Below are 24,448 nucleotides of genomic sequence, written 5' to 3'. Positions count from 1 at the left end.
TTGAACAAAGGGTGTATTTGTTTACATGCACTGCTTTGTCCGGCGCTGAGGTCTGGTTTCTGTGTGCGGGGTTTGCTGCGGGACGACGCTGATGTTTTGCAGAATTCCGTGACTGTCACAAACTGGGACCTGATCGCGCCTTCAGTGAAATTCAAAGGTTCATTTCTCAGGCTTGAAGCCGTTAGTGAACTGAAGCTGAAATATGACCAGATGATTTATGACGACTCACAGAGACGCAGATTTTCAGTGTTTTACACTCGAATTGCTCTCCTTTCTCTTTGCCGGCCAGCAGGGCGGGGACTGTCTTCGCATTACAAACAACAGTAACAAGGGTGTGTTTGATTTATTAACTGCTGAGCCCCGGAGGATTGTAGACCAGCGACATCCTGCTGGGATTGTTTCCCTTTTTTTTATTAAGTTCCATATACATCAATATTTCTTCAGTTGTAATACAAAAAAAAAGGAAAATCAAATCAAATCAAAATCTGATGATTTTTTTTGTGTTTTTTTGTTTTGTTAAACAAACAGGGCAGGAACCTTCAAATACATCATCGTTCTCAGTCACTACTGCAAAGCAACTCATTTACAATAGCTTATTACTTTCAGTAGGTTATAGAAGTTTAACCAAGCAGACTATCGATGTCCAGATAATTAGTACTTAAACGATCTTTCATGCCACATCAGACTAAACAATGAGTGGAAATGGGAGAAAAAACATTGCTCCCCCTTCTCATTTAATTTAGTTTTGAAGTTTAGATTCAATAAACTTATATAAATGTTTAAATTAAAAGAAAAAAATGCAGTCTTTATTTAATTATTTTATTTCTCATATATTTCATTTTCAGCTCCCAGTTTAATAAGAAAATTATCTTGAACCGTTTCCTTAATGTCATAACTGGAATTTTCTGTTGCAATTTAAAATTCATCTAATAGTTTTTAGTTCTTATCAAAATTTATACTTTATAAACTTCGTTTTATAATTTTTCAAAAATATATATTTTAATTTAACTTTGTATCTTAAATATTTCTTGTTTTCTTTATTGAAATTTTTTTTTCTTGAATCTGATTTAATATTTTTAAAAGCTTGTGTTTTATATTTTAACTTTTTCTTTTACATTTGTCGGTCATTTGGAACAAATTTAATAACACCTCAATGCACCCTGTCACTTTTGTATACCACGACATATGAATGAATACATCCTTTTGTATTCATTTATTTTCTATATTTATCTTTATCTTTATACCTCTATATCTATCTATTTATCTTAATATTTATCCATCAATATCTATTTTTCTACACTAATTTTATTGAAGTGCTTGATGTTTGTTGTATAGTTTCTGCTATGACAGCTCAATTTCCCTCTCGGATTAACAAAGTCTCTGATTCTGATTCATGTTTATTTTTGTTTTACATTTTGTTTTGTTTTAAATTTGTCCACTTTTTCTATTGTTTATTTAAGCTTTTGTTAAACAGTTTGTTTTATTTTATTATTGTTTATTTCGTCCAAAGTTTGGGTATTTTTGTTCAGGCGGACAGGTCCTGCAGGATCACTGAATTCTTCGGTACGTATTTTTCTGTTACACCTCAGCGCTCTCACGCTCGACCTGCGCGTGCCCGCCGTCGCGGTGCCCTGTCCCTTTAAGAGCCTCGTGTTGTTACAGGAAGTGTGAGGGGTGTTTCCAGCTGATCTGAACAACAGGAGGACCGGAGTCTCCCTCAGCAGTCCGACCTGTCTGTGCTTTTTTCGGGCACCTTAGCAAAGCTCGCCGGTCCTGACCTCCGGCGGCTCCTTTGCGCCGCGAAGAGACAGTCGTTCCGGGGTAAATCAGGAGGAGAGCCGGGGGCTTATTCTCGTCCGATAGCCGTGAGCCGGGGCCGTCGGAAGCTGTTAGCTCGGACTGTCATGATCCCAGCTCGGAGATGGCGTCCTTCCCCGGTTTGTGTAAGGCTGTCGGGCCCGCGGAGGAGGAGAACGGGGAGCTGGACGGATCCCTGCAGCAGATGCTGAAGGCCATCGCGGACGAGAGGAGCCGCCTGAACAGCCGACAGGAGATCAGCGGCATCGGTGAGTGTCTGCGGGCTTCTTCGTATCCACACAGGCAGCACCTGAACTCCCGTGAGCAGGGATGAGCCCTCTGACGTGTTTCAGGCTGGCTCTCATTTATCTGTGGGTCTGGTTTACTTTGGAGCAGGGCCGGATCTATCTGCTGAAGGCCCCCGGGGCTGTACTCTGGTGTTGGGACCCCGTGAAGACCCAAACACAGTGCTCTCCTCGCTTTCTAACCCAGCAGATGTTTCCATGTTTAAGCATTGGTGGACATTTCTTTAAACTAAAAACTAAAGACAGGTGCGAAAAGGTTTTTTAGTTAACCAAAAAAGTCTAAAAATGCACATGCTGTTCAAACAGGGTTCGGGCTTAGAGCCACAGCGCACAGTGGAGTTTTAAAAATACAGTAAATAACTGTCAATGTTAAATAAGAAATTGCAGGTCCTCTAGTGTCCACCAGAGGCTCCAGCAGTGAACAAATGTCCAACTTTACAGCAGAATAAAAGCCCCAAAATATTGGAGTGATTATAAAATAATGATCTGAAGGCAGCTTTGATCAATAAAAATAATAACTGAATTAATGTAATGACATTTATGGTTAATTTTCTAAACTCTGAGCTCCACAAAGGTCAGAAATCTGTTTTCTGAGGAGGACCTGAATGTCTCCTGTAATGACCTCAGCTGCCGTGGATCCTCCATCTCTATGTTTCTCTTTTTTGCAAGGACTGTGTCGAGTCCTCGTGACTGCCTTGTCGCCCGGTCCTCGTCACGAGCCTCGTTGAAAATAAAAATGAAAGTTGATCTTTGCTCCGGCCTGCGTTTGCCGCCAACATCGTCGGAGCGCCGCTCCGCCTGTTTCTGCTGCTCATTTGTTCTGATGGATAAATCAATGAAGCTCTGTTCACAGCACATGACTTCATCACAGCAACTTCACTGTCATCACCAGGAGCAGAGCAAATGTTAGACACTGCAGTGCTACCTCTGCTTCGTGTCATCATACAGTCTCGAGCCAGGCCTCATTTCTTTCTTTCTTTTCCACTGTATTAAACTAAATAGAAATCAGAGTTTGTACAAATCTGACGAGCTTGAAAGCTGATCTGTGGTCTGACCACATTATTTCCTCCTGTCATTACAGAGATGAGCCTGGTCTTGGGTCTTTTCAGATTCTGATCATCTGCTGTAGATGGTTTTTAGGCCTCACTCTTCTTCTTTTGTCCTTCACTTGTCCACTTTTCCTTCTTTTAAAATAAATAAATAAATAAAATTATTTTTCTATTTTTTTTTTTTTTTAGGACACACCACGCTGAGATAATCTAGGTCTTCAGCTCTTTGAAAATCACCTTGTTAGTACAAAAATCGTATCGATGTTAACCTGTTTTATCTTTGGCACATTCTCATTTCTTTAACAGAACTAAAGAAATGAAGTGTTTCAGGGATCATCTGGTAATAAAAGACATGATTAAATGATTTGTTGCTCAGGTGGCCATCATGTGCAGTTGCAGCACTGGTTCATCCTTGAATTTGGAGCCTTTTCATGTTTGAATGATTCACAGGTCAGAGGTCAGAGGATTAACAAACACGATCCTATGGAAATGCTCTGGTACGAGGACTGGACTGAAAAGAAGTGAAAAAGCAGCCAGTGTCCAAAGAAGAACTTGTACTGCTGTTTAAGAGCACTTTAAAAATTCACAGAAACTCTTGACTCCTTAAAAGCAAAATATAATGAGTTTTGGCTCAAGACTTCTGCACAGTATCGCAAACTAAACATTGGGTCTTCGAGCGTTGATCACATGAAACATCCTCAACTTAAATAATAATGAAACCAGTTGATGCAGTTTGACTCTACGTGTTCCTCAAGGCTTTGGCTTCAACTTCATTATTCATGGTTTTATAATACAGTGGACCGTTTATTAGCTGAACTCAAGGAGAGAAAGTCAGTCTGTGTTAGTTTTATATTTAAGGCCACAAACACAATTATTTAAACTGAGCTAATTTTTAATAGACTCTGGATTAGTTTACAGTGACACAGATCTATTTTTTTCTGAATAAGAGCAGGTTTCCAGACTAATCGATCGATAACTTAAATATCGTAGAGAAGAGGAGTCTGTGGATACGTCACAGCGTGTGTGTGACACCTGCGGTATCACACACACGCACCCCTGTGGTGTCACACAGGGCAATATTTAACGGTAAAGACTGTACAGTGGGGCTGGAGGTGCTCCTGTTTCTTCATGCAGACTCTGTCGTGTCCTTGGATGCTCCTCTGCAGGCGGCTGGTGGTGACTCAGGTCTGATCCGACAGTGACTCAGGTCTTTGCTCTGATCACAGAATAACTCGGATCAGTCTCTCAGACGCAAAAACATGGTGATGTCGCTAAAAGCATGGTGAGTATATAAGCTCACACACAGCTGACAATCACGACAGCTGACTCAATAAGGAAACTGAGGTTTTTCACATTAAAAGCCTAAGGGATGTGCTTACAGTTCTGTTTTTGCTCGTTTACACAGTAAGAATTTATTTTATTTTAGCTTTTATGATAAACCATGAGCTGAACATGCTTCAGATATTTCACTTACCAAGCTCTTCACAGGAAATGATAACCAGCTGCCTCCCTCCTCCATGTTGGGGAAACGTCCTCCAGCTCGCCGCTGAGCCATCACTATCAGACCGTGGGCGGAGAGGCTCTCTGGAGAGTCAGCTGAATGAAAACACGGGAGAGGAAGGGGAAAGGCGAGCTGAGTATAGCGGCTGAACTTTCAAAATAAGAGCATAAATCCATTGCAGCTAGCGTAGCTCTTGGGGCAAAGCTCCACCTGGGCAGTCCACACAGGTGAGGTCTGTGTGTGGTGACAAGTGGCATGATGTCAGCTCCGGCAGCACCTCTGCTGGGTTAATGAGCAGCTCAGAACTCTGGGTGTGACTATTATTCTGCAGCCACGCCTGAATAAACACAGCTGCTGAAAGTTTGATAGAAAATAGAAAAACATGGAGGGCGATTAGACCGCCTCGGTGCTTTTTATCGGTTGGTGGCGGCTCGTATAATTTGAATACGAGCTCTTATTTGAGAATTCACGGTCTGAACTATAAATACTCGCTGAGGCAGTGAAGCGGCAGCCAGGCGAGGCAGAGAGATGAACATGAATGATTTAGCTTTAATTACCTCCTGCTGTAAATACTCTGACATCAGCGCAGCTTTCACGCTGACGCTAACGGTGAGAGCGTCCATCGATCGTCTGAGATCTGCTCTTCAGGAACTGTGGTGCAGAGTTACCGCCGATCTGACCGTGACTCGCTCTCTGCTGACAAATTATTACAAATCCTGCTAAATATTTAATGAGGCCGCAGTCCGAGTCCGTGCAGAGGTGGTTGAAGTGCTCCAGTTTGTGTCTACGTGCACATATGTGTGTGACCGCAGGACGTCACAGCAGCTCCAAGCTGTGTACAGTCTGTCTGTGGAGTGGACTGTTGGAGCCAGACTGTAAAGGTTTAATGTACAGGACCAGTTGTTACCGTCGATTTCCTTTAATAAGCGAATGGAAACATCTCAGTGCTGCGTTTATTTAGCCGATTGGTTTTTAGCTTTAATTTATGTAAGGCTGTAAACTTTGAACTTCTAGAAAATGGTTTTTGTAATTTGTTTAACAAAAAGTAAAATCAGACCTGTTTGGATCATTTTCAGAGTAGCTTTGCATGATTCACAGTTTAAAATAATCCTGTATTTATTCCCGAGCCTTGCTTTAAAACTGTATTTCCCAGATCGTTGGTGAGTGGTTGCTTGAGGTCACTGGCTGGTTTCAGCGAGGGTGACAGCAAAACAAACCTCCCTGTGGCTGCTTTGGTCAGTAGAAGATTGCTGCGGTCTCGTGTAGCTGGTGTGAAAGAGTTTCACTCAGTGTGTCTGCAAACACAAGTGTGACACTGGAAATGTTCCTTACCACTGTGACTTTAGTGACCCTCAGTGCGCTCAGAAAGAACATGTTGATTATATTTAAAGCACAGTCTGTGTAACCTTTTAATTTAATATTCCAAATATTTCCACCCAGCTTTGGGTTTGCCTCCAATGTTGGAGAGGAAGCTAAGCTTAGCTGTGTTGGCTTCATCACGTCAAAGTCAGCTTTGTGGTCGTCATACTGATGCTCAGCTGGATGGTACGCCAACGCTCTCTCAGCTGCCGTACAACATCTGTGACATGCAGATTGTATCAGAGCAGAATGAGCGCTGGCCAGTCAAAGGTTGTAGGTGTGAGTATTTGCATTTTTCTTTAAGTACATTGGAGCTTAATTACGAAGCACTTTCAGACGTTTGGCCTCAGTGGCTCAGGCGTTGCAGAGAGTCTCGCTGGTTCATTCGGCGCTGGTGCGTGCACTTTGTTCATCCTTTCATCCAGGTCACTGGAGCTTCGAAAGCACATCACACAGGATTATATAACTGTCATGAAAAATGCAGCAGGCCTACCACGGCTCATGATATTTCTACCCACTGCTGCAGAGAGATTTGGGGTGATTCAGCTCACTTTCCTCAGATGATGAGTGATAGTGCGCCGGGCTTCATAACACAGTTGATGTATTTTTAAAATGGCATATGCAGCTATAAATAGAGCTGGACTTTTATCAACGTCCCAGAGGCTCCTGCAGAACTGTACTCTGCTTCAGTCAGCTGTGAGCCTTTAACACCTTTAAACAACACTCTGAAGCCCAGGTGACATTATAACAAGATACAACAAGATACCTGGGTGAGTTTAAACTAAATGACACTGTTCAGCACATCAAGGCTGACTCATCCTCGACTCAAATCAGAATACATTTCCTTGAATGTAATTCATACATTACAGTGAGCCTTCACGAGATGATTTTGTTTTTTACTGTTCTCTGGTTCATGACGTCATCATCTTCACCTTCGTTGCAGTGTGAAGCTGTGATTTCAGGGATCTGCAAGTGGGGTTATGTCACACTCAGACATGGTCACAGTTTCTGTCATAAAATCTTTTCATGAAAGACTTGATCTAATCGATTATGCGGACTGCTTAGTATGACATGCGTGGTAGCTAGTGATTTTCATGATCATGTCAGCAGAAGTGGTTCATATGGGACTCAGCAGGGTCATCGACATATGTCATGAGAAGTTGTTGAAGACCCCAAAAAGTTTGAACATGCTGGTTTTCAGTCAGGATGATGTAAGGCAGCGCTGGTTTTCTTTCATTCGTGTGTGTGTGTGTGTGTGTGTGTGTGTGTGTGTGTGTGTGTGTGTGTGTGTGTGTGTGTGTGTGTGTGTGTGTGTGTGTGTGTGTGTATATATTTTTTTTTTAATTTAACCTTGATTTATACAGGTATTCCCATTGAGACACAATATCTCATTTACAGGAGAAACCTTTTTTGGACAAACAATTATCACACCAAAGGAAAAAAACAACTTTTTAGTGGGATTTAAAGAGAGCTGGGGGCTCTCTGGGTAAGTTTGGCCATTCTTTGGGTGGTTGGAGTGGTAATAGAGGTCCTTAACATCCATTAGGTGGTTTACGTTGTCATCAGGAGAAACTGAAACATGCTAGTCTTTTAGTGGCATGTTATGTGGTGTCGCAGCATTGGTCTTCTAAAACATTTAGTGGTCATTATCATTCCTGATCTGAACCATTGGTTCAGTCTTCTGCATCTGACCATAACTAGGCTGATCTCGTATATCCTGAACCTGCCGTGGTTAGTTCCTTTAGGAGGTTTTAGTAAGATTTCAAGACAATTGTAGTCAAACTTTTGTTGGTTCCAGCAGCAAGAAAGAAGGTTTGAGTTGCCATTAGGGAGGTTTGAAGAATCCTTTGGCTCTAATTATAAATGTGATTCAATAGGTAGTTTTAGGAGTTCTAGAGAAAATGTAGGTGCTTCCTTTAGGTCTATATGTGGTTCAAGTTCTCTTGTAGGAGGCCTTTGGTATAGTTTAGGTCAGGGGTGTCGAACTCCAGGCCTCGAGGGCTGGTGTCCCGCAGGTTTTAGATATCGCCCCGTTTCAACACACCTGAATCAAATTATTAGTTCATTACCAGGCTTCTGGAGAACTTCAAGACATGTTGAGGTGATAATTTAGCCATTTAAATCAGCTGTGTTGGATCAAGGACACGTCTAAAACATGCAGGACACCGGCCCTCGAGGCCTGGAGTTTGACACCTGTGGTTTAGGTATTGTTGGAGTCACTACAAGGTTGTATGGAGCCTTTATTGGTCTCTGTTCAGGTTTTCAGTGGTTCAGGGTTTGCTCTCTCAGATGATTTTTTTGTTTTGTTTTGTTTTAGGAACCTTTCGGATTTCTAGAGTTATCCCAAACACAGTCGTCTGGGCTCCAGAGTTTCACAGCAAATACTCCGAGGATATTTAAGGATATTGGTAAACAGCTACACCTCTGGCATGATAGGTGGATCTTAAATGCAAAATCTGGGCTGTTTGGTGTTCACATGTGATTAAAACAACAGCCAACAACACAAGGTGTGGCAACAGTTGACGCTGCACCGTCATCAAAACCCTGGAAGAATGTGGTTTGTCCTTCCTGCAGAGCTGCCGTTTTAAAGTACCAGAAATTAAAGGACTGATGGTCAAGTATGAGATGCTGAGGTTTAATAAACTATGCTGGCTGTGAGGCGTGGTTTAAAGTTACTGAGTCATTACTCTGACTGTAGTTACCTGATATTGGAGCCTGAGTTAAGGATTTCTTTTGGCTGGTTCAGTGCTTCCTGTTGCTCTTTGGAGCTTCTTCTGCTTGGGTTGCCAGCAGGTCGTGTTCACTGACTCACCCCCCGTCTGGGGAAAACATCCCTCATGCCAAGCGTGACTGGATGAAGGCCAGAGGTCACTTCCTTTCTACAGCCAGCGGCTCTGCTTGGCTGCTGCCTTAGCTTGGAGGTGTTGACTTGTGTGAGATGTGAACAGCTTTAAGCAGCAGCCTAAACATTAATTCACACACTTGAGTTTCAGCTGTAAACTCTGAATAATGACTGCTGACATCGGGTACTAACACCACAGAGGAAGTCTTAGTCCTTTTATAGGAGCGCAGAGTTAAACATGAGTAATTCGGAGAGGCTAGACAACAAGACCACAAACACCCATCTTGGGGTGCTTGTCATCAGAGAAGCTTAATTACTTCTGCAGTAATGGTCTGTATTTATATAGCGCTTTACTAGTCCCTAAGCACCCCAAAGCGCTTTACATATCCAGTCATCCACCCATTCACACACTGGTGATGGTAAGCTACATTGTAGCCACAGCCACCCTGGGGCGCACTGACAGAGGCGAGGCTGCCGGACACTGGCGCCACCGGGCCCTCTGACTACCACCAGTAGGCAACGGGTGAAGTGTCTTGCCCAAGGACACAACGACCGAGACTGTCCAAGCCGGGGCTCGAACTGGCAACCTTCCGATAACAAGGCGAACTCCCAACTCTTGAGCCACGATCGCCATGTCAGTTCTTTATGAGATGTTTATTTATGAGAAGTACCATTTAAAAGAAAAAATTGTATTTACCTACCAGAACCAGTGATAAGTATTCATTTATTTCCATTATTTGCAGGTTTATTCAGACTCGTCCTCTCAGTCACTCTAAATTAAACCCATAAGAAGTGTTTGTACAATTACTCTGGTTTCATCTTCATCTCAAATTAAATTAAAGCCTGAACAAATCAAAGCAAACGAAGTTTATCCTCCTGGACCGACATAGAGTTAAACTAATTCATTTAATATCTGTGAAATTTAATGAAATGCCAATACACCATCATGGAAGGGCTTTATACCCACATCATGTGGGTTGGTTACTCCTCGTCATGCTGTGTCTCCTTTAACTTTGTACTGATCTTAGAATATTTAGAATTTGATTTTAATTTTAATTGGATATACAGCAAAAGAAAATAAAAGGCTACTTATAAAATCTAGAAACAGAATAAAATCTTAAAGTCTGATCTGATCTTTAGAGAGGGGGACTTTTTAAACAGATGGGAGGTAAAATAGACAATATAGATATATTTATAGCAGAAGGTAATTAAACATTAAACAGGCTAAAAAATAACTGCGGACAGCCGTGTTAAAACTTTTACAGCAGAAATAAAGATGTTTACACCCTGATGCACAAACTGTTTTGGTTTCTAGAGAGAAGTTCCAGCTTCACAACAACTTTTGCCAAGGAATAAAGAGGAAGTAAAAGAGAGGAATAGTAAGAAAACTGTCACTATTTGCAGATGACAGTGTTATTTATTAGAAAAGAGGAAGATTGTAATTGTTTATCTGAGACTGTAATATCAGGAGTCAGAAACAAATATAACTTGTATTAGGGCTTAAAGTTTGCATGATTAGGGGCGTGGCCTCTTTAACTGACTGGGTGGATGGTGACACAGATGGCTGGAGCTGCTAGCTGTCTGCTAGGCTCCACCTCAGCTAATTGGAATCACTGAACTGGCCCTCTGGATCATGTTTGTGCTGTTGGAGCCTCAAGGATCTCAAAACTGGATTATAGATGGCAGACAGTTGGTGTCGTAAGCCACCGCCTCTGTTCAAAGATTGTCGTTCACAATGTACATAGATGGCTTCTTTCACTCATCTTTCAAACTATCTGTACTCTGTCCAAGATGTGAACATTGGCATCCTCGAAAGAGTGACCTTTGTCCTTTAGATGCAGATGGACAGCCGTGCCTTGTCTCGTCGAGTTGGCTCTTCTATGTTGTGTCATGTATTTGTGAAGTGGCTGTTTGGTCTCTCCAATGTAGAGGTCTGGGCGTTCCTTGCTACACTGTACAGCATGCTCTACGTTGCTAAGTTTGTGTTTAGGAGTTTTGTCTTTGGGATGAGTCAGTTTTTGTCTGAGTGTGTAGCTGGGTCTGAAGTACACTGGGATGTGATGCTTGAAGAAGACTCTTGAGTTTTTCTGATAAACCGGCAACATAGGGGATAACAATGTTGTTGAGTTTGTCTTTCTGATCCTCCCTAGATGGCATCTCATCTTCTTTTCTGCGCTTCTGGTGTCAGAAATAACTTCTGACACCAAAACACAAAACGTTAGCAGCTAAAATACAAACGCCGAGGCTTCTAAATGTGGCGTGGTGTCACAGTGGCTTTGTGGTCCACAAAGAGTCCAACTCAACAAGAGCCAATCACAGACAGGAACACACACACACACACACACACAGCTCAGCATCGATGTGTTTAATTTAAAACATGTTAAACTGTGTGAGGAATCAAAGTTCACCAGTTTTCTTTAATTAAATCAAAATTAGCAAAAACTCTAATGAGCGTGAATCTTAATTGGCTCCGGTTCAGCCGTCTGACCCGCTGACCTTCTCCTGCTGCTCTCCAGGTTTATCTGCAAGAGAAGCTCTCGCAGGAAGTTTAATTCAATGCAGAGTCATTCTCTGGCAACTGCCTGACAACTGTTGCTAAGCAACAAGGCAGGTGCCTCCGGCCTGTAAAAAGGTAGCAAAGAACCCGGGGTGACGGAGGACAGGGGGTCGATACCGAGTGAAACACAGAGCGTCAGTATGAAATCGATTGGTGTCTGTATCCTCTCACACTCGGCCCTGTTTGATCCTTCAAAATAAAAGCGTGTCTAGTAATCCAGCAGCCTGTGAATAATGCATGAGCTGATTTTATTGGTCATAAGGAAGAAATAACTGTGGATCTGAACAAAAGCTGGAGCTGAATAATGGAATAATAGATTTTAGAGACAGAGTGTGAACAAAGCACACTTCCTCTGAGCTGCTTTCAGACATTAAACACTCACTGACACCATATTCACAGGGAAAGGCCTTTGAAACGTTTAAGTCCAGGTTTAGTGTCAGTGCTCGGGTTTTTGAAGCCCGTCTGAAAGAAAAAGGTTATTTTAATATTTAATTTTTGTGGAACAGTTTCAGATTTCGTGATGTCACAGTTGTAGTTAAAGCTTTTATTGAAGTGCAGACCTTGAACCTGGATGTTTGGTTAATTAATCATCTGATTGTTTCCCGTGGCTGCAGGTTGGTTTAAACCTCTGAGGAGCACTGCTGTCCTAAATACCACTTGTGTGCTGCTTGACATCAGCAGCTGCTGGATTCTGTCCATAGATCAGTAAGATCGGTGCTGATGTTGGATTAAAAATGACTGAACTGTCACGGCTGTCTGTTATGTTCCTCGATATGAGTAAATAAATGCTCATGCATGTATTTTTGCTGAAGGAACTCTTGTTGCCGAATAGTTTCTTCCCTTTTTCTGTTTTTGTTCCTCTGAAAGGCCAAAATTTATAAAGAAGCTTGAACTGAGGCCAGATTTCGTTAGCAGTTGAAGAACAAATATTTTTTCCTCGAGCAGCCGATCACTCTGTAAGTGTAAGGTAGGAATCACTGGACGTGTTTCAGGCTTCTCTAGTCTCGCCTTTCCTTCGTTTTAAACGCTGTGATGTCACACAGCACCAAAATGTATTCATTTATTTAGTTATTCAACGTTTGAAACATCTGTCATGTCACAGTTGGTGACAGCTGTTAGCCAATTAGATAATGCTATGCAAATATCATGAGAGAGCAATATGTGCATGAAATAAACTGTCGGCTTTTTTCTAACTGCCGGACTCGGACCGTAAGTGGAGAAAAATTGTGTATGTACAGTACTTGACTACACACTGCAGCTCTTAACAGTCAGGAACACCCACAACAGTAAGGAACGTGAATCCTGTCAAAGTGGTTTTTGTTGGGCAGTCACACATATGTCAAGTACTTTTACTGTGAAAGGAAAGAACAGGAAGATGCCCATTCCATACATGTGTACAACAAAGCAACAAGAAAAGTAAAGGATAGACGTAGCTTCTAGGTCTTAAATCTGCATTCTGCACCAGGGGCAACGATTGCCTAAAGGCTTCTGGTCCCATAAACGTTGATGGGAAAACACGTAAACACCCTCCTCATGAGTCGCGATAGTTTCAGTAACATTGAATAAAACATGGAGTTAATTGAGTAAAATTTGGTCATTAATGACATCGGGACGATTATGTGGTGTGCGCCAGCGAGCATGCTCAGACAGTCATGTCTAATCCATCCCAGTCATTTACTCAGAAATCGTTCCACAGACTGTTTAAAAATCTGCATGAAGCTGCTTTAAACTGAATTCTCGTGCTGACTTGTTGTTTTGACCTTGTGTTTCTTGTCTCTGCAGGCTGTTTTAAAGATGACCGCATCGTTTTCTGGACCTGGATGTTTTCCACGTACTTTATGGAGAAGTGGGCACCGCGACAGGACGACATGCTGTTCTACGTCCGCCGGAAGCTCTCCTACGTCAGCGCCGACAACAGCGAGGGCAAGAAGGTGACATGACACTTGATGTAAAGAGTCATCATCGCTCACGTTTCAGACATTTGCAGAGCACCAGCAGAGCCTGAGGGCCAGGATTCCAAAATAAAAGGTTTCAGAGAAACGTGAATGAGGCGGTGAGACATGATGGATGTGAGGCTGCATTTGTGTCTCTGTTGGTGAATAATAGATGGCTTGCTGGTCTGGATGTGGAGCAGCATTAAAATAAACCATGTTCAGGCTCCCTGTGAGCTGCAGTGGTTGTGTAACGTTGGTGTTCATGTGAGGATCATTCAGAGGGGGACTTTGACCCACCATCGCTCCCTTGCCCTGAGCTTTCCTACTACTTTTACTGTGAAAATGCAGAGTTTTTCAGACCCTTTCCGGCGTCTCCTTTATTTATTTGTAGTTTTTTGTATTTTTACCTTCGGTGCACCTGACCTGTGAGTTTTTGGCCCATTAAATGACATATTGCAAATTTTGGATGTGGTTATGATAGTTTGTCCACCACAGGAGCAGAATATGTGACAGAAAAAAGGAAAATCAGAGAACTAAACTTTAACCACTGAGACGTTGGCTCGGTTATCCAAAGCACCGACCCAGAGTGGTTACATCTTTCCCACAATCAACCCTGAAAAGACCCTAGAGGACTTCCTGCTCTCTGAGGTGCTCACACTTTCCTCCGTGGCTCTGGCCTTTGACAGATCTGATGATTAGATTTATCTGAGTCTGCAGCAGAGCGGCTTCGCCCGCAGGTGGACAGTGTGGTTCATTTTTACTGCAGCGTCCGTGGCTGTCAGTCAGACTAACAGCAGATCAGACGATACAGACAGCAGACGCCATAACAGCCGGCGAGATGATCGGCAGCGACAGCAGCCATCAGCTTCCCATCACTCTGTCCTCTGAAGAATGCAGCTTCAGTCACAGGAACAGAACCTGAAACAGAGCAGATCAGAAAAACGATGGAACCAGCTGATGAGACAGAAGCATTAGTCTCAGTAACTGAAATTAATCTGAGGTTAACTTATTATCATTTTAGTTTTTGTCTTTGTGATCAAACGTTTAAACCTGCAGATTTCTCATGATGCCCTAAATCTCAGCCTCGTCCTGCTCTTCATCTCTGGTCGTCATAATTATATTTTATAAGCTCAGGCTCTGTTCGTCCTTCATCCCCCTGCTGTGTCCAGGTCACTGCTTCCTGTCCCAGAGCAGAAACAGCTCTGGGAACCTTTCTCCTTCACATTTGTAATGTTTCCAGGGAAAACTTATTTAAGCTCAGGAACTTTTTTCCAGCATTTGTAAGTTTAACCAGCTGTGAGCATCAGTGCGAGTGTGAACAACCTGCAGCAGACACCAGCTCCTCTGCTTCTGATCATTCAAAAAGTGCATTCCAGGTGATCTTTCAGCTGGCATCAGTGTGTGTGACGTGTGATTTGACCTTTGGAGGATTTGCGGGTTTTGGTTCTTCTTCATTGGTTTCATGTTCTCTGATGGACGCCTGGAGCTTCAATCGCTTTAACCCTTGGAGTTTGCGTGATGTCAGACTGAACATCTGGACCAGAAATGGTTCATGACATCAAACTGAAGAAGCTGCACCTGGTTTAAGATGTGAAATCAAAATGGCAGCTGCCGTAAAGCGGGTCACGCTGCTGTGACGTGTTTGCTTCATCGTTCAGGTCAGAAAATGTTCATGAAGTTTGCATTGCTGTGAAATCAGGATCATAATCTCCTGCAACACACACACACACACACACACACACACACACACACACACACACACACACACACACACACACACACAATGGAAAACTAGAGTCATTTGACCTGAAATGAGCTTTGTGTTTTTGCTGAATCAGCGTCACTTTTTCAGTTTCAGTTCGTCAAAGCAGGAGGATCTGAGGCCACATAAAAACCACACACACACAAGCGCTTCACAGGGAAACCATGACGACCGCTCCTACGCTCTAAATGGTTTCTGAGTGATATGAAGGCTGGCTTGTGGAAAACTTGTATTTCCCTCAAGACCAGAGAAATTCACCAAGTGGGCAAGGAAACGGTGGAGGAAGGAAGGAAGTATGTGTATAGGCGGGATGGATGGGGAAAAAGAGGAAGTAGGAGAGGGAATCTGGGAGGAAGTAAGGTTGAAGGAGCTGAGTCTGATGGTAAGTGTGTTCAGACGTGGTGCTGATGGAGGCTTTGTGCTGTGTTTCAGGTGGAGGTGGAGGTCTACAGGAGGGACTCCAAGAAGCTTCCGGGTCTTGGTGACCCCGACATCGACTGGGAGGAGAGCGTCTACCTGAACCTCATCCTTCAGAAGGTGCAGAGCAGTAAAGTTTAAAAAAAGAATCTTTTAAACTGTTTTTTGTTGTCCTCACTAACATGACTCCTGCACCCTCTTCCAGCTGGACTATGTGGTGACGTGCGCCGTCTGCACGCGCTCAGACGCAGGAGATATCCACATCCACAAGAAGAAATGTCAGGTAGGCGCTCTGCAGCAGCTCGAGCTGATGAAGCCACCAACCTTCTCTCATCCCACCCGTGATTTGTCTCATTTTATTTCCCCTCCTGTGCTCACAGGAAGTGTTCGCATCTCCGAGTAAACATGCCATGGACAGCAAAGGGGAGGAGTCCAAGATGAGCTACCCCAACATCTTCTTCATGATCGACAACTTTGAGGAGGTAAAAGGATGTTTTCAGCTCGTGCAGAGCTTCTGTGGTGAAACGTCTCTGAGCTCACAGTGCTATCACACTGAGGAGGGGAGGTGGGGGAGGAGTGAGGGCGGTGACTGCGCAGATTAGTTGATGAAGCGTGACTAAAAGCTCTCGGCTCATTTTAAAAACGAGCTTGTGCACAAGCGCAGCGTTTTTACCGCCACAAGCAGCAGAGTTCGTGCTGGGACAGAAACCGATGATCCTCCAAGGCAAGGGAAACGCTGCTGACCACAGTCACGAGTCGATGTTTCTGCTGCCGCACAGAAAGACACGGGACATTTGCAGGTGAAGTCATGTGACCTTCTGTTTGTGCAGGTGTTCAGTGACATGACGGTGGGTGAGGGCGAGATGGTGTGCGTGGAGCTGGTGGCGAGCGACAAGAGCAACACCTTCCAGGGCGTCATCTTCCAGGGCTCGATCCGCTACGAGGCGCTCAAGAAGGTCTACGACAACCGGGTTAGAGACCAGAGCGTACACCTGCACACATGAACACCTGCACACATGAACACCTGCACTACACTAGCAGAAACATGCTACAGGAGTGTGAATGTGTTCTCATTTAGCATGCTCACATTTATGAAGTCTTGACACTTGGGCTAAGAACACCTGCAGACTCTGAAGCTCTCAGGTGTGATGGGTCAATCAACTGTCAGCAGTTTGACGTCCGTGTCGTGTTTCAGGTGAGCGTTGCTGCTAAGATGGCCCAGCGGATGTCTTTCGGCTTCTACAAGTACAACAACATGGAGTTTGTGAGGATGAAGGGGCCGCAGGGCAAAGGTCACGCCGAGATGGCCGTCAGCAGGGTGCCGACTGGCAACACCTCCCCCTGCGGCACCGAGGAGGACCAGGTGTCACCCATGCACGAGAGGGTGAGGGAGAAGATGCAGTTTAAATATTCGGTCTTGAGATTTTTCATTTTTTCCTCTGAATGTCTCCACAACAGATTTGAAGGTTTTGTTTTTGAACAGCTGTGTTCATGACCTCAAATGTGATTGAACGTAAGCACTTTACTGTAATACTCTGTGGAGAGGACGGGGACTGCTTTATGTCTCAAACCAAGTTTTTCTTCAGAGGATGAGACCAGTTGTGATTAGGTTGAAATCTGAGTTACCACAGAGAGGCTCGTGTGACCATCCACCACAGAACAACACTGCAGGTGGAGTTACAGTTAAATTGCTTTTTGAGCTGCTGAAGTCTGATCTCACTTTCATTCCCGAGGCCGATAAACAGTTTGAACCTTGTACTGAAGCCTGTGCTTGCTCTATAAAACCTCTTTACAGTAGAGCTGGATATGGTACGCTTAGCTTTATGTTGTGATAAAAGGATCATTCTGCATAAAATCAATCCATCCTCTTTTATAACAGTCTGTTTTACTGCTATCAGAGTTCCTTGGACACTTTTGTAATCATGTCCAGGCCTTTGTTCCTGCTTACATTAAAAAGAAAAGTGAATGAACAGCCCACATATCTCCACATCTGTGCATTAAAAGGGTTTTGATTGAATTGTCCAGTTACAACAGAGGACTGTAATCCCTCAGCAGCTAATTGAATGTTTCAGTTTAACCTCTTAAATGAAATCTGAAGGTCTTCACCTGAAGCTCATCTCCATCACAGAGCTGTGATGAAAACCTGCTCGGCTCGGGCAACCACTGGTGTGGTTTCACTTCTGTGTCCGAGATCTTTGAGAAGTAGAACAGAAAACCCCAAAACTCAGGAAGTGAGTCGAGCGAACGGCACGAAGCTCTGCTCAGACGAAATCAGGTCGAGATCAATAATACATGCAGCTGGACTGACTGTGCATCATTTAACAGCCGGGTGTGTCTCTCACAGAGACGTCTGCTGGAAGGAGAGCTCAGCATGAATCCACTCTTTGATTATTGATCTGAACAATAATTAAAAAAAAAAAAAATAAATTCACATGAACCAAAAAACCAAAGGATGTGACGGTGTTTACTGAAACAAGGACAGGAGCGATGGGAGAGCTGAAGGAATAAATTTACTCTGCTTAATTGGAGCAGCTCTTCCCCACAAATAAACTTCAAACTGCCCGACGTTCCAACAGGAAGCTCTCTGAACATCAGGACATCACACAGAGATGTAGAAGAAAACGTTTCAGCTGATTTCCAGCTAAACTTTCTCCTCATTACCAAAGAATCTGGTGCTGGTCAGGTGTGAATTTTAGGATATTTACACAGTTAATTGCTAATTAATTTTAGCTCAGGTTGGCTTGTGTCTCTGTAATACAAGCTGCATATCATCCCACCATCACCAGCAGGACAATGATGCACAATCAGCAGATTAAACCACTGATCACCTGTGGACCACAGACAGAAAAGCCTAGACTCCTGTGATGTTTTATTAAATATATAATCCACAATGTTGTTCCTGAAAAGGCCAAATTTCTCTGCTGTTCCAGAGTAAGATGTCCCTCAGGGTTCGACATTAGGCCTTCTGATATATATATTTTTTTACTTGAATAAGACTTTACAGCTGAACACAAAGTATACTTTTTTGCTGATGATGCCATCCTTTATGAAACCTTCTTTGAGCCCCTCCTCTTGGGTTTATTTGTGCCCCTGTTTTTAAAAACAAACAAAAAACCAAACATTTGCTCCTTTAGGGCTTTTAAATGTTTCGATCGATGGTTCCGATCTCTGTATGTGACTCACTTTATTAATGTGAAACTTCCCAACAAGACAAACAGTTTGGGTTTTAGAGAATTTCGTGTCCCTGCTCTGGTCACCAGCCGTACACTTACAGTACATCGGGAATTTAAGGTTGGATTGCAAACGAATAAAATGCAACTGAGGATTTCGGCCAGTGAAACATCTCTTCTGCCTCCCCGTCTCACTTCTGTATAACGAGGTCTCGGTGACATGTGATTAAATCTTACTTCCTGTGTGGACTCTAACCTGCTGTCCTTCCTCAGGTGACATCGTTCAGCACGCCTCCGACCCCGGAGAAGAACCGCCCCTCCTTCTTCTCGCCGTCTCTGAGGCGCAAGATGCCTCGAAACCGGATCGCTGAGATGAAGAAGTCTCACTCTGCCAACGACAGCGAGGAGTTCTTCAGGGAGGAGGAAGATGAAGGTAAAGACTGGCACTTCTGCCTCATTCCTGAGACGCTCACCACAAGTGTGGGTAAAGTTTTCCTGAATTAATTCAGTTTATTAATCAGGTTAGCTGTGAGTCTCTTTGTGATAACACAACATTAATAAAAGATCATTAAACAGTCGTTTCTAATATACAGCAGTTCTCAGCAGCAGGTTCAAAATCTCCTTTTCCCCCTGAAGTAATCAAAGATCCAGAAACATGAATGTGTCACAAACTAGCTACCTAGAGTTCTCAAAACAGATCAGTAAAGTTAATTAAATGTAACCTGTGCGGTTGTGGCTCAGTAAACTAAACTCGTCCTGGAATTCAGACTTTGGGTTCCTGGATGTTGCTTGGTCGGTTATGGGGAAAAAAACGCTACCCGATCAAATGTTGGCATGGTTTATGGTCAGAGCCACTATGATATCTGATCATCTTTGAACCTCCTCTAAGCAAACTTCCTGCTCCTCTGTAAGAAACCCAGCTGGAGAATTTAATGACAGTAAGTGTAAAATGGCGCCATGACATGTTCTGGTTTTACTTAAAGCTGAATTTTAACCCTCAGTGGGCAAAAATCTTTAATTTACTCTGTAAAACATTTAAGAGCATTACCAAAAATGGTTTATTAATAACATTTTTTTCAATTTCTTTCTTTCTTTTTTTTTTTTTTTTTGTGTTCAGATCTTCACACCACCACAAACCTCCGCTCGCGCTCGCTGTCGGGCACCGGGCGCTCATTGGTCGGCTCGTGGCTCAAACTGAACCGGGCAGAGGATTATTTCCTGCTGTACTCACACCTGACCTACGTCACCCTGCCACTGCACCGCATCACCACAGGTCAGAGGTCTCACACAGCACCACAGTGCCCTACTACCCTCTGCAGGGACACTGCGGAAACTGCAGGAAGTAAAGAATGACATTTTAAATTTATTTTAGGTCTCATTAATTCATAATATTGATTCTATTGAGGGTTACATAAAGGATAAAACCTGCCTTTGGATAATCTGCAGGATCATGTTTGTCTTTCATTGCCCAGCAGGAGATCATTAACATTGTTTTGTGTTGTCAGTGACAGCAGATGTGTGCTGATGATCACTGATGGATTGTGCGCGCTCTGTTATTTATTGTGTCTGTGTGTTTCAGACATCCTGGAGGTGAGGCAGAAGCCGATCCTGATGACATAGCATAGCTGGACTCAAAGCATCACTACGAAGTGCCTCCTGCATCAGGCCACCGAGACAACAGCAGCGCCCCCGGTGTTCTGACCGAGACCCGCAACCAAACAGCCGCTTCAACCGGAGACGCAGAAACGGCGTCAGAGGGACGACGAACAAACCAGCCATCCGAGAAGTGCCTCCGACTCTTTCGGTTCCTGCGGCCATCTCCACGGAAATGGGCCCGGAGTCAGGATCACATGACCTCTGCGTGAACTGACCGGAAATGAGAGCGAAGAATGTTTTTGTCTGTAAATACCTGCTGCTTTTCTCACAGACGCCTTGACTAAAGGTCGAGCTTTTAGAGACCGCCTCCTACTTCCTGTTCGGCTCGCTGTGGACTTCTTGTTTAAACTCCACCACGGGTGAAATTCTGGGTCACAGTGATTGTGTGAGAGGAAACGGCGGGGTCAAATCCACCTGACTTATACAGGAAGTGGTCGCTTCACTTCAGAATAAAACACCAACCTGTACAACTGAGTTCACAGTTTAAACCAAACGACATGTGATAAGTGTCACATGACACAGTCAGTTAAGGATTCTGTCATAATCATTTTACAGGATTATAACTAAAGACAAAAATTTTAAAAAGAATTCTAAGAATGATAATTTTTTCAACTAAGACATGACCCACATTTTCACAACACTTATTCAAGTTTTTCCCCTGTTTTTGTAGAGAAAACATGAAATATTTCATATTTATTTATATTTGTTGTTGAATTTTATTATCAGACATCAAAGATTTTACAGGAAAAGGTATTATAAAAATAATCATTTTTGTTCATTATGTTGAAAGTTTTCCCTTCTGAAAGAAAATGCATCTAAAGAATAGTTACATTTTCAGCTTAAGATTTCTCTCAGAATGACTCAGACCTCAGTCATTCACTAAGATCAGCAAACAGTAAAACGAGTCCTTCAGACACTAAAACCTAAAACTCTTTATTTAAACACTACTCGCTTCATGTTGGATTTTCTGAGTAAATGTGTTCTAATGAACCAAAAATACAGAAAATAAATACAGTTCTGATGCTGAAGACCCAACTTCATCTTGTGCGTTCTTAATTTCTTTGTATATAATGAATTTTATAAGTTTAAGATGTGAAACTATAAATGTAAGTTATTATATCTGCGTTTTTCACAAATTTGTACTTCTGTCTTACCTTCCAGTGTGAAACACTTGGAGGCGACTTTTGTTGTGATTATATGAATAAAACTGAATTTACAGAAAATTTCCAACTAACAAAACGAGAATCTATTAAAGTCATTTTGAGAGAAATCTTGAATTATTTTAACTGGTGCAACATCATAAAGGCTAACGTTGAGTAATCCTGATGAAGAAATTCTCATATTTTATTCCAACACTCCAGAGTATTCACTAAATAGTTTTAACTTTTATCTGTATGTATGTATGATTGAAAGCAACCCGTCTATAACATTTTAATGGTAACTTTATGACAAGTGTTTTTAATACTAGCATTTATCGTCAGCGCTGAAGGAAATTTTTTAAAAAGAACTTTAGAACTTAAGATTTTTCACAAGTTTGTGCCATGAGTTTTCTTTCTGTTGCATTATCTCATTAAGCTCATTAAAAATATTCAGTTTAAAAAAATAAAACTTATTGTAAAATTGCAGTTCATGAATTGTTACACAAAATTATTTCAGTATTTAAATACTTGACTAAAATTAAAATTTTAAGTCCAAAATCTTTGAGTCTACTTTAAAGTTCAAATTAAACCGAGTTTGAATACAGATACAGCTTTAATTCTGATGACATGTTCAGTTTGGGATCATTTCAGTAGGACTTGTTGAACCATGATTCAGTATTTGACCCCGTCCTCGTGTCCTCGTCTTTATACGAAATCACTTTTTCGACTTTTCACGTCGACTCACTAAAGCGAAAAAAGGTAAAAGAAAAAAAGCAGCTTATAAAAACCAGCTTTTACTTTTTACAGATTTATTTTCAAACCTGCGGCTGAAACTGGACGAGACTTGAAAAACTGCTGAAGTTCCAGACGAAACTTTAAGGGAACAAAAGAAACTGAAGCAGCCGGCTGTTGATGTTAAAGTGACTCCCGGTTTTTGTCCCTCTGAGCTCCCGAAGCCTTAAACACACTGACTGTGTAACATCTCCTCTTTTCACTTCCTGTTTCTTTAAACTCACCTGTGAGACGTTTTAGACACACCAACCAGCCCAGGCTTCGAAGCGTCACCTGCTCCTCACCTGCATCATCAGAACACCAGAATCAGAATCACTCTGTGTGACTCACAGCGACTCCTTTTTCTATGTTTCCTGTGAAAACTTAATCTTTTTGGATGTTGGAAAAAGTTACAGCTGAGAAATGTTTTAAGAAAACTGGAACAAATTCAACACTGTAAGGAGGGGAGGGGGGCTAAAATTGAACTGAGTCTAGGTAAGTAAAAATTTTAGTTTTAAGGGCATTTATTAAAGAAAACTGCTTTTACCTCCTGAATGGAGAAAATCTCAGTAACCTCCTAAAAGTGAAATCAATTTTACTCTAAAATTTCAAAGAAAAATGAATCTGTTTTTAAAGTAAGTCGTACCTTGAGAAAAAACTCCAACTCTGATCCAAAGTTTGTGATAAAATGATGTAATGTTATCATCTTACATTATTAAAATTAGTTTTAGATATTGGAAAAAAAATTTTCAAGAATACACTTTGAGGTTTTAATGATTTGCATGTACGCTGTACTACAAACACCTGGTGTTTTCAGGTTTGAGGGTGGAGTCAGATCAGCTGTTGGTGTTATTGATCAGATGTCATCAGTATTGGTTTGCTCTCAGATGAAGCCATCGTCGCTCAGAGTGTTTTCCTCCGTGTCGTATTGCACCTTTTTCTTTGTGTCAGTGTTTTTGATGTAGTTTATAGATCTCCAGCTGAATGTATCCACGCTGATTAACAAGCGCTTTAAGTGAGAGACGTTTGACGGACTGTGACGGTTTGCACTGTAAAACGCTTTTACAGCCTTTTTGGAAGCAGTTTGTTAAACTTTCTGTTGACGTGTTCATGCTTCCATCACAGCTTTTGTACACAGACACACTTAATGTGCATGTTTCTGTCTCTTCCTTTGTTTCCAGACTCTCTGTACATTCTCCTGCATTTATTTACTGAAATACACATTAGCAGAAAAACACCTCAATGTCAAGTCGTCTGAATTCAGCCCCACAGTCACAGGTCATTAAGGTGGACTTACTACAGTTACACTGAGCTGTGGTGAAGCCCTTCAGTGTAAACATGCTGTGTTAGGTCCTCCCCCTTTAAATACACCCTCTGCAAAAGCTGTTTTTTCTGGTTGACCAGCTTTTGGAAGCCTGCCGAGGACCAGGTGTGGCTGTAGTAATGAGGGCACCAAAATAAATAACAAAAAAACACTTTCCTTCCAAAAGTAGAAAAAAAACTGTCTTAGAAGCCTTGGATCACAGGGATTACTGTACACACGCCAACCTCAACTGGCCATGTTAACATCCACCACTGGAACTGTAGTGTGCAGAAGTCTTGAACCACTGCCTGTTTCTTTACATTTTTCTTCCTGAAGGTCTTTCAAAGTTCTTTGGACACTGGCGTTTTCCAGGTCTTATACTCGACAGTGTTCACAGGAGTGTGTTTGTGTTAAAACACAACGCTGACCTTTCACTCACGTGTCTACACGAAATAGACGACTCATTTGTTTAGATCACTGTTTGCCAAATGAAATGCAGTGGAAGATTATCTGGTTCCACCTGATTCTTAAGTGACCGGTGTAATGGGCAGAACAACTACATTCTCTTCCACTAGAGGGCAGTACAACTTCCTGCTCTAATTAAATGGGTTGCAAACTGCCAGTAAAACAGGCGACAAAGAAATTACATAGTGAGTGCGACAACACAGGGCGTAATAGCAATAGATAAATATTTTTTGGGGAAAAAAAGGTCCTGGAGAAAATTCCAACCCAGATAAGCCCATAGCATGAGTAGTGGTCACAAGAAAGCAAAATTGGTATAGTGGGGAGAAATCAATCCGATTCTGCTGGTGCGCTGGGAAAAATTATCAATATGCATTTTGTGACATTTGTTTGGTGGTGTGCCGTGTGATTATCATCATTTTTG

General features: G+C 42.4%; 1 protein-coding gene across 1 annotated transcript; it reads left to right on the top strand.

Moving 5' to 3' along the window:
• Nucleotides 1-1,378: 1,378 nt before the first annotated feature.
• Nucleotides 1,379-23,496, top strand: kiaa0930. The gene is made up of 10 exons (XM_086268093.1): nt 1,379-2,066; nt 13,193-13,341; nt 15,539-15,643; nt 15,729-15,806; nt 15,904-16,005; nt 16,354-16,494; nt 16,719-16,907; nt 18,967-19,126; nt 19,811-19,966; nt 20,273-23,496. The coding sequence occupies exons 1-10, from the start codon at nt 1,922-1,924 to the stop codon at nt 20,311-20,313; spliced, it is 1,266 nt and encodes a 421-aa protein (XP_086124219.1). The 5' UTR covers nt 1,379-1,921; the 3' UTR covers nt 20,314-23,496.
• Nucleotides 23,497-24,448: the final 952 nt, after the last annotated feature.

The sequence above is a fragment of the Aulonocara sp. 'chitande type north' Nkhata Bay genome, linkage group LG17 (assembly GCF_057382095.1).
Source record: "Aulonocara sp. 'chitande type north' Nkhata Bay isolate Kocher_YH1m ecotype deep benthic linkage group LG17, A_spYH_male_GT1.1, whole genome shotgun sequence".
In the NCBI taxonomy this organism is placed as follows: domain Eukaryota; kingdom Metazoa; phylum Chordata; class Actinopteri; order Cichliformes; family Cichlidae; genus Aulonocara; species Aulonocara sp. 'chitande type north' Nkhata Bay.
Note: the sequence above shows the minus strand (reverse complement) of the source record. Positions and strands in the feature narration are given on the sequence as shown.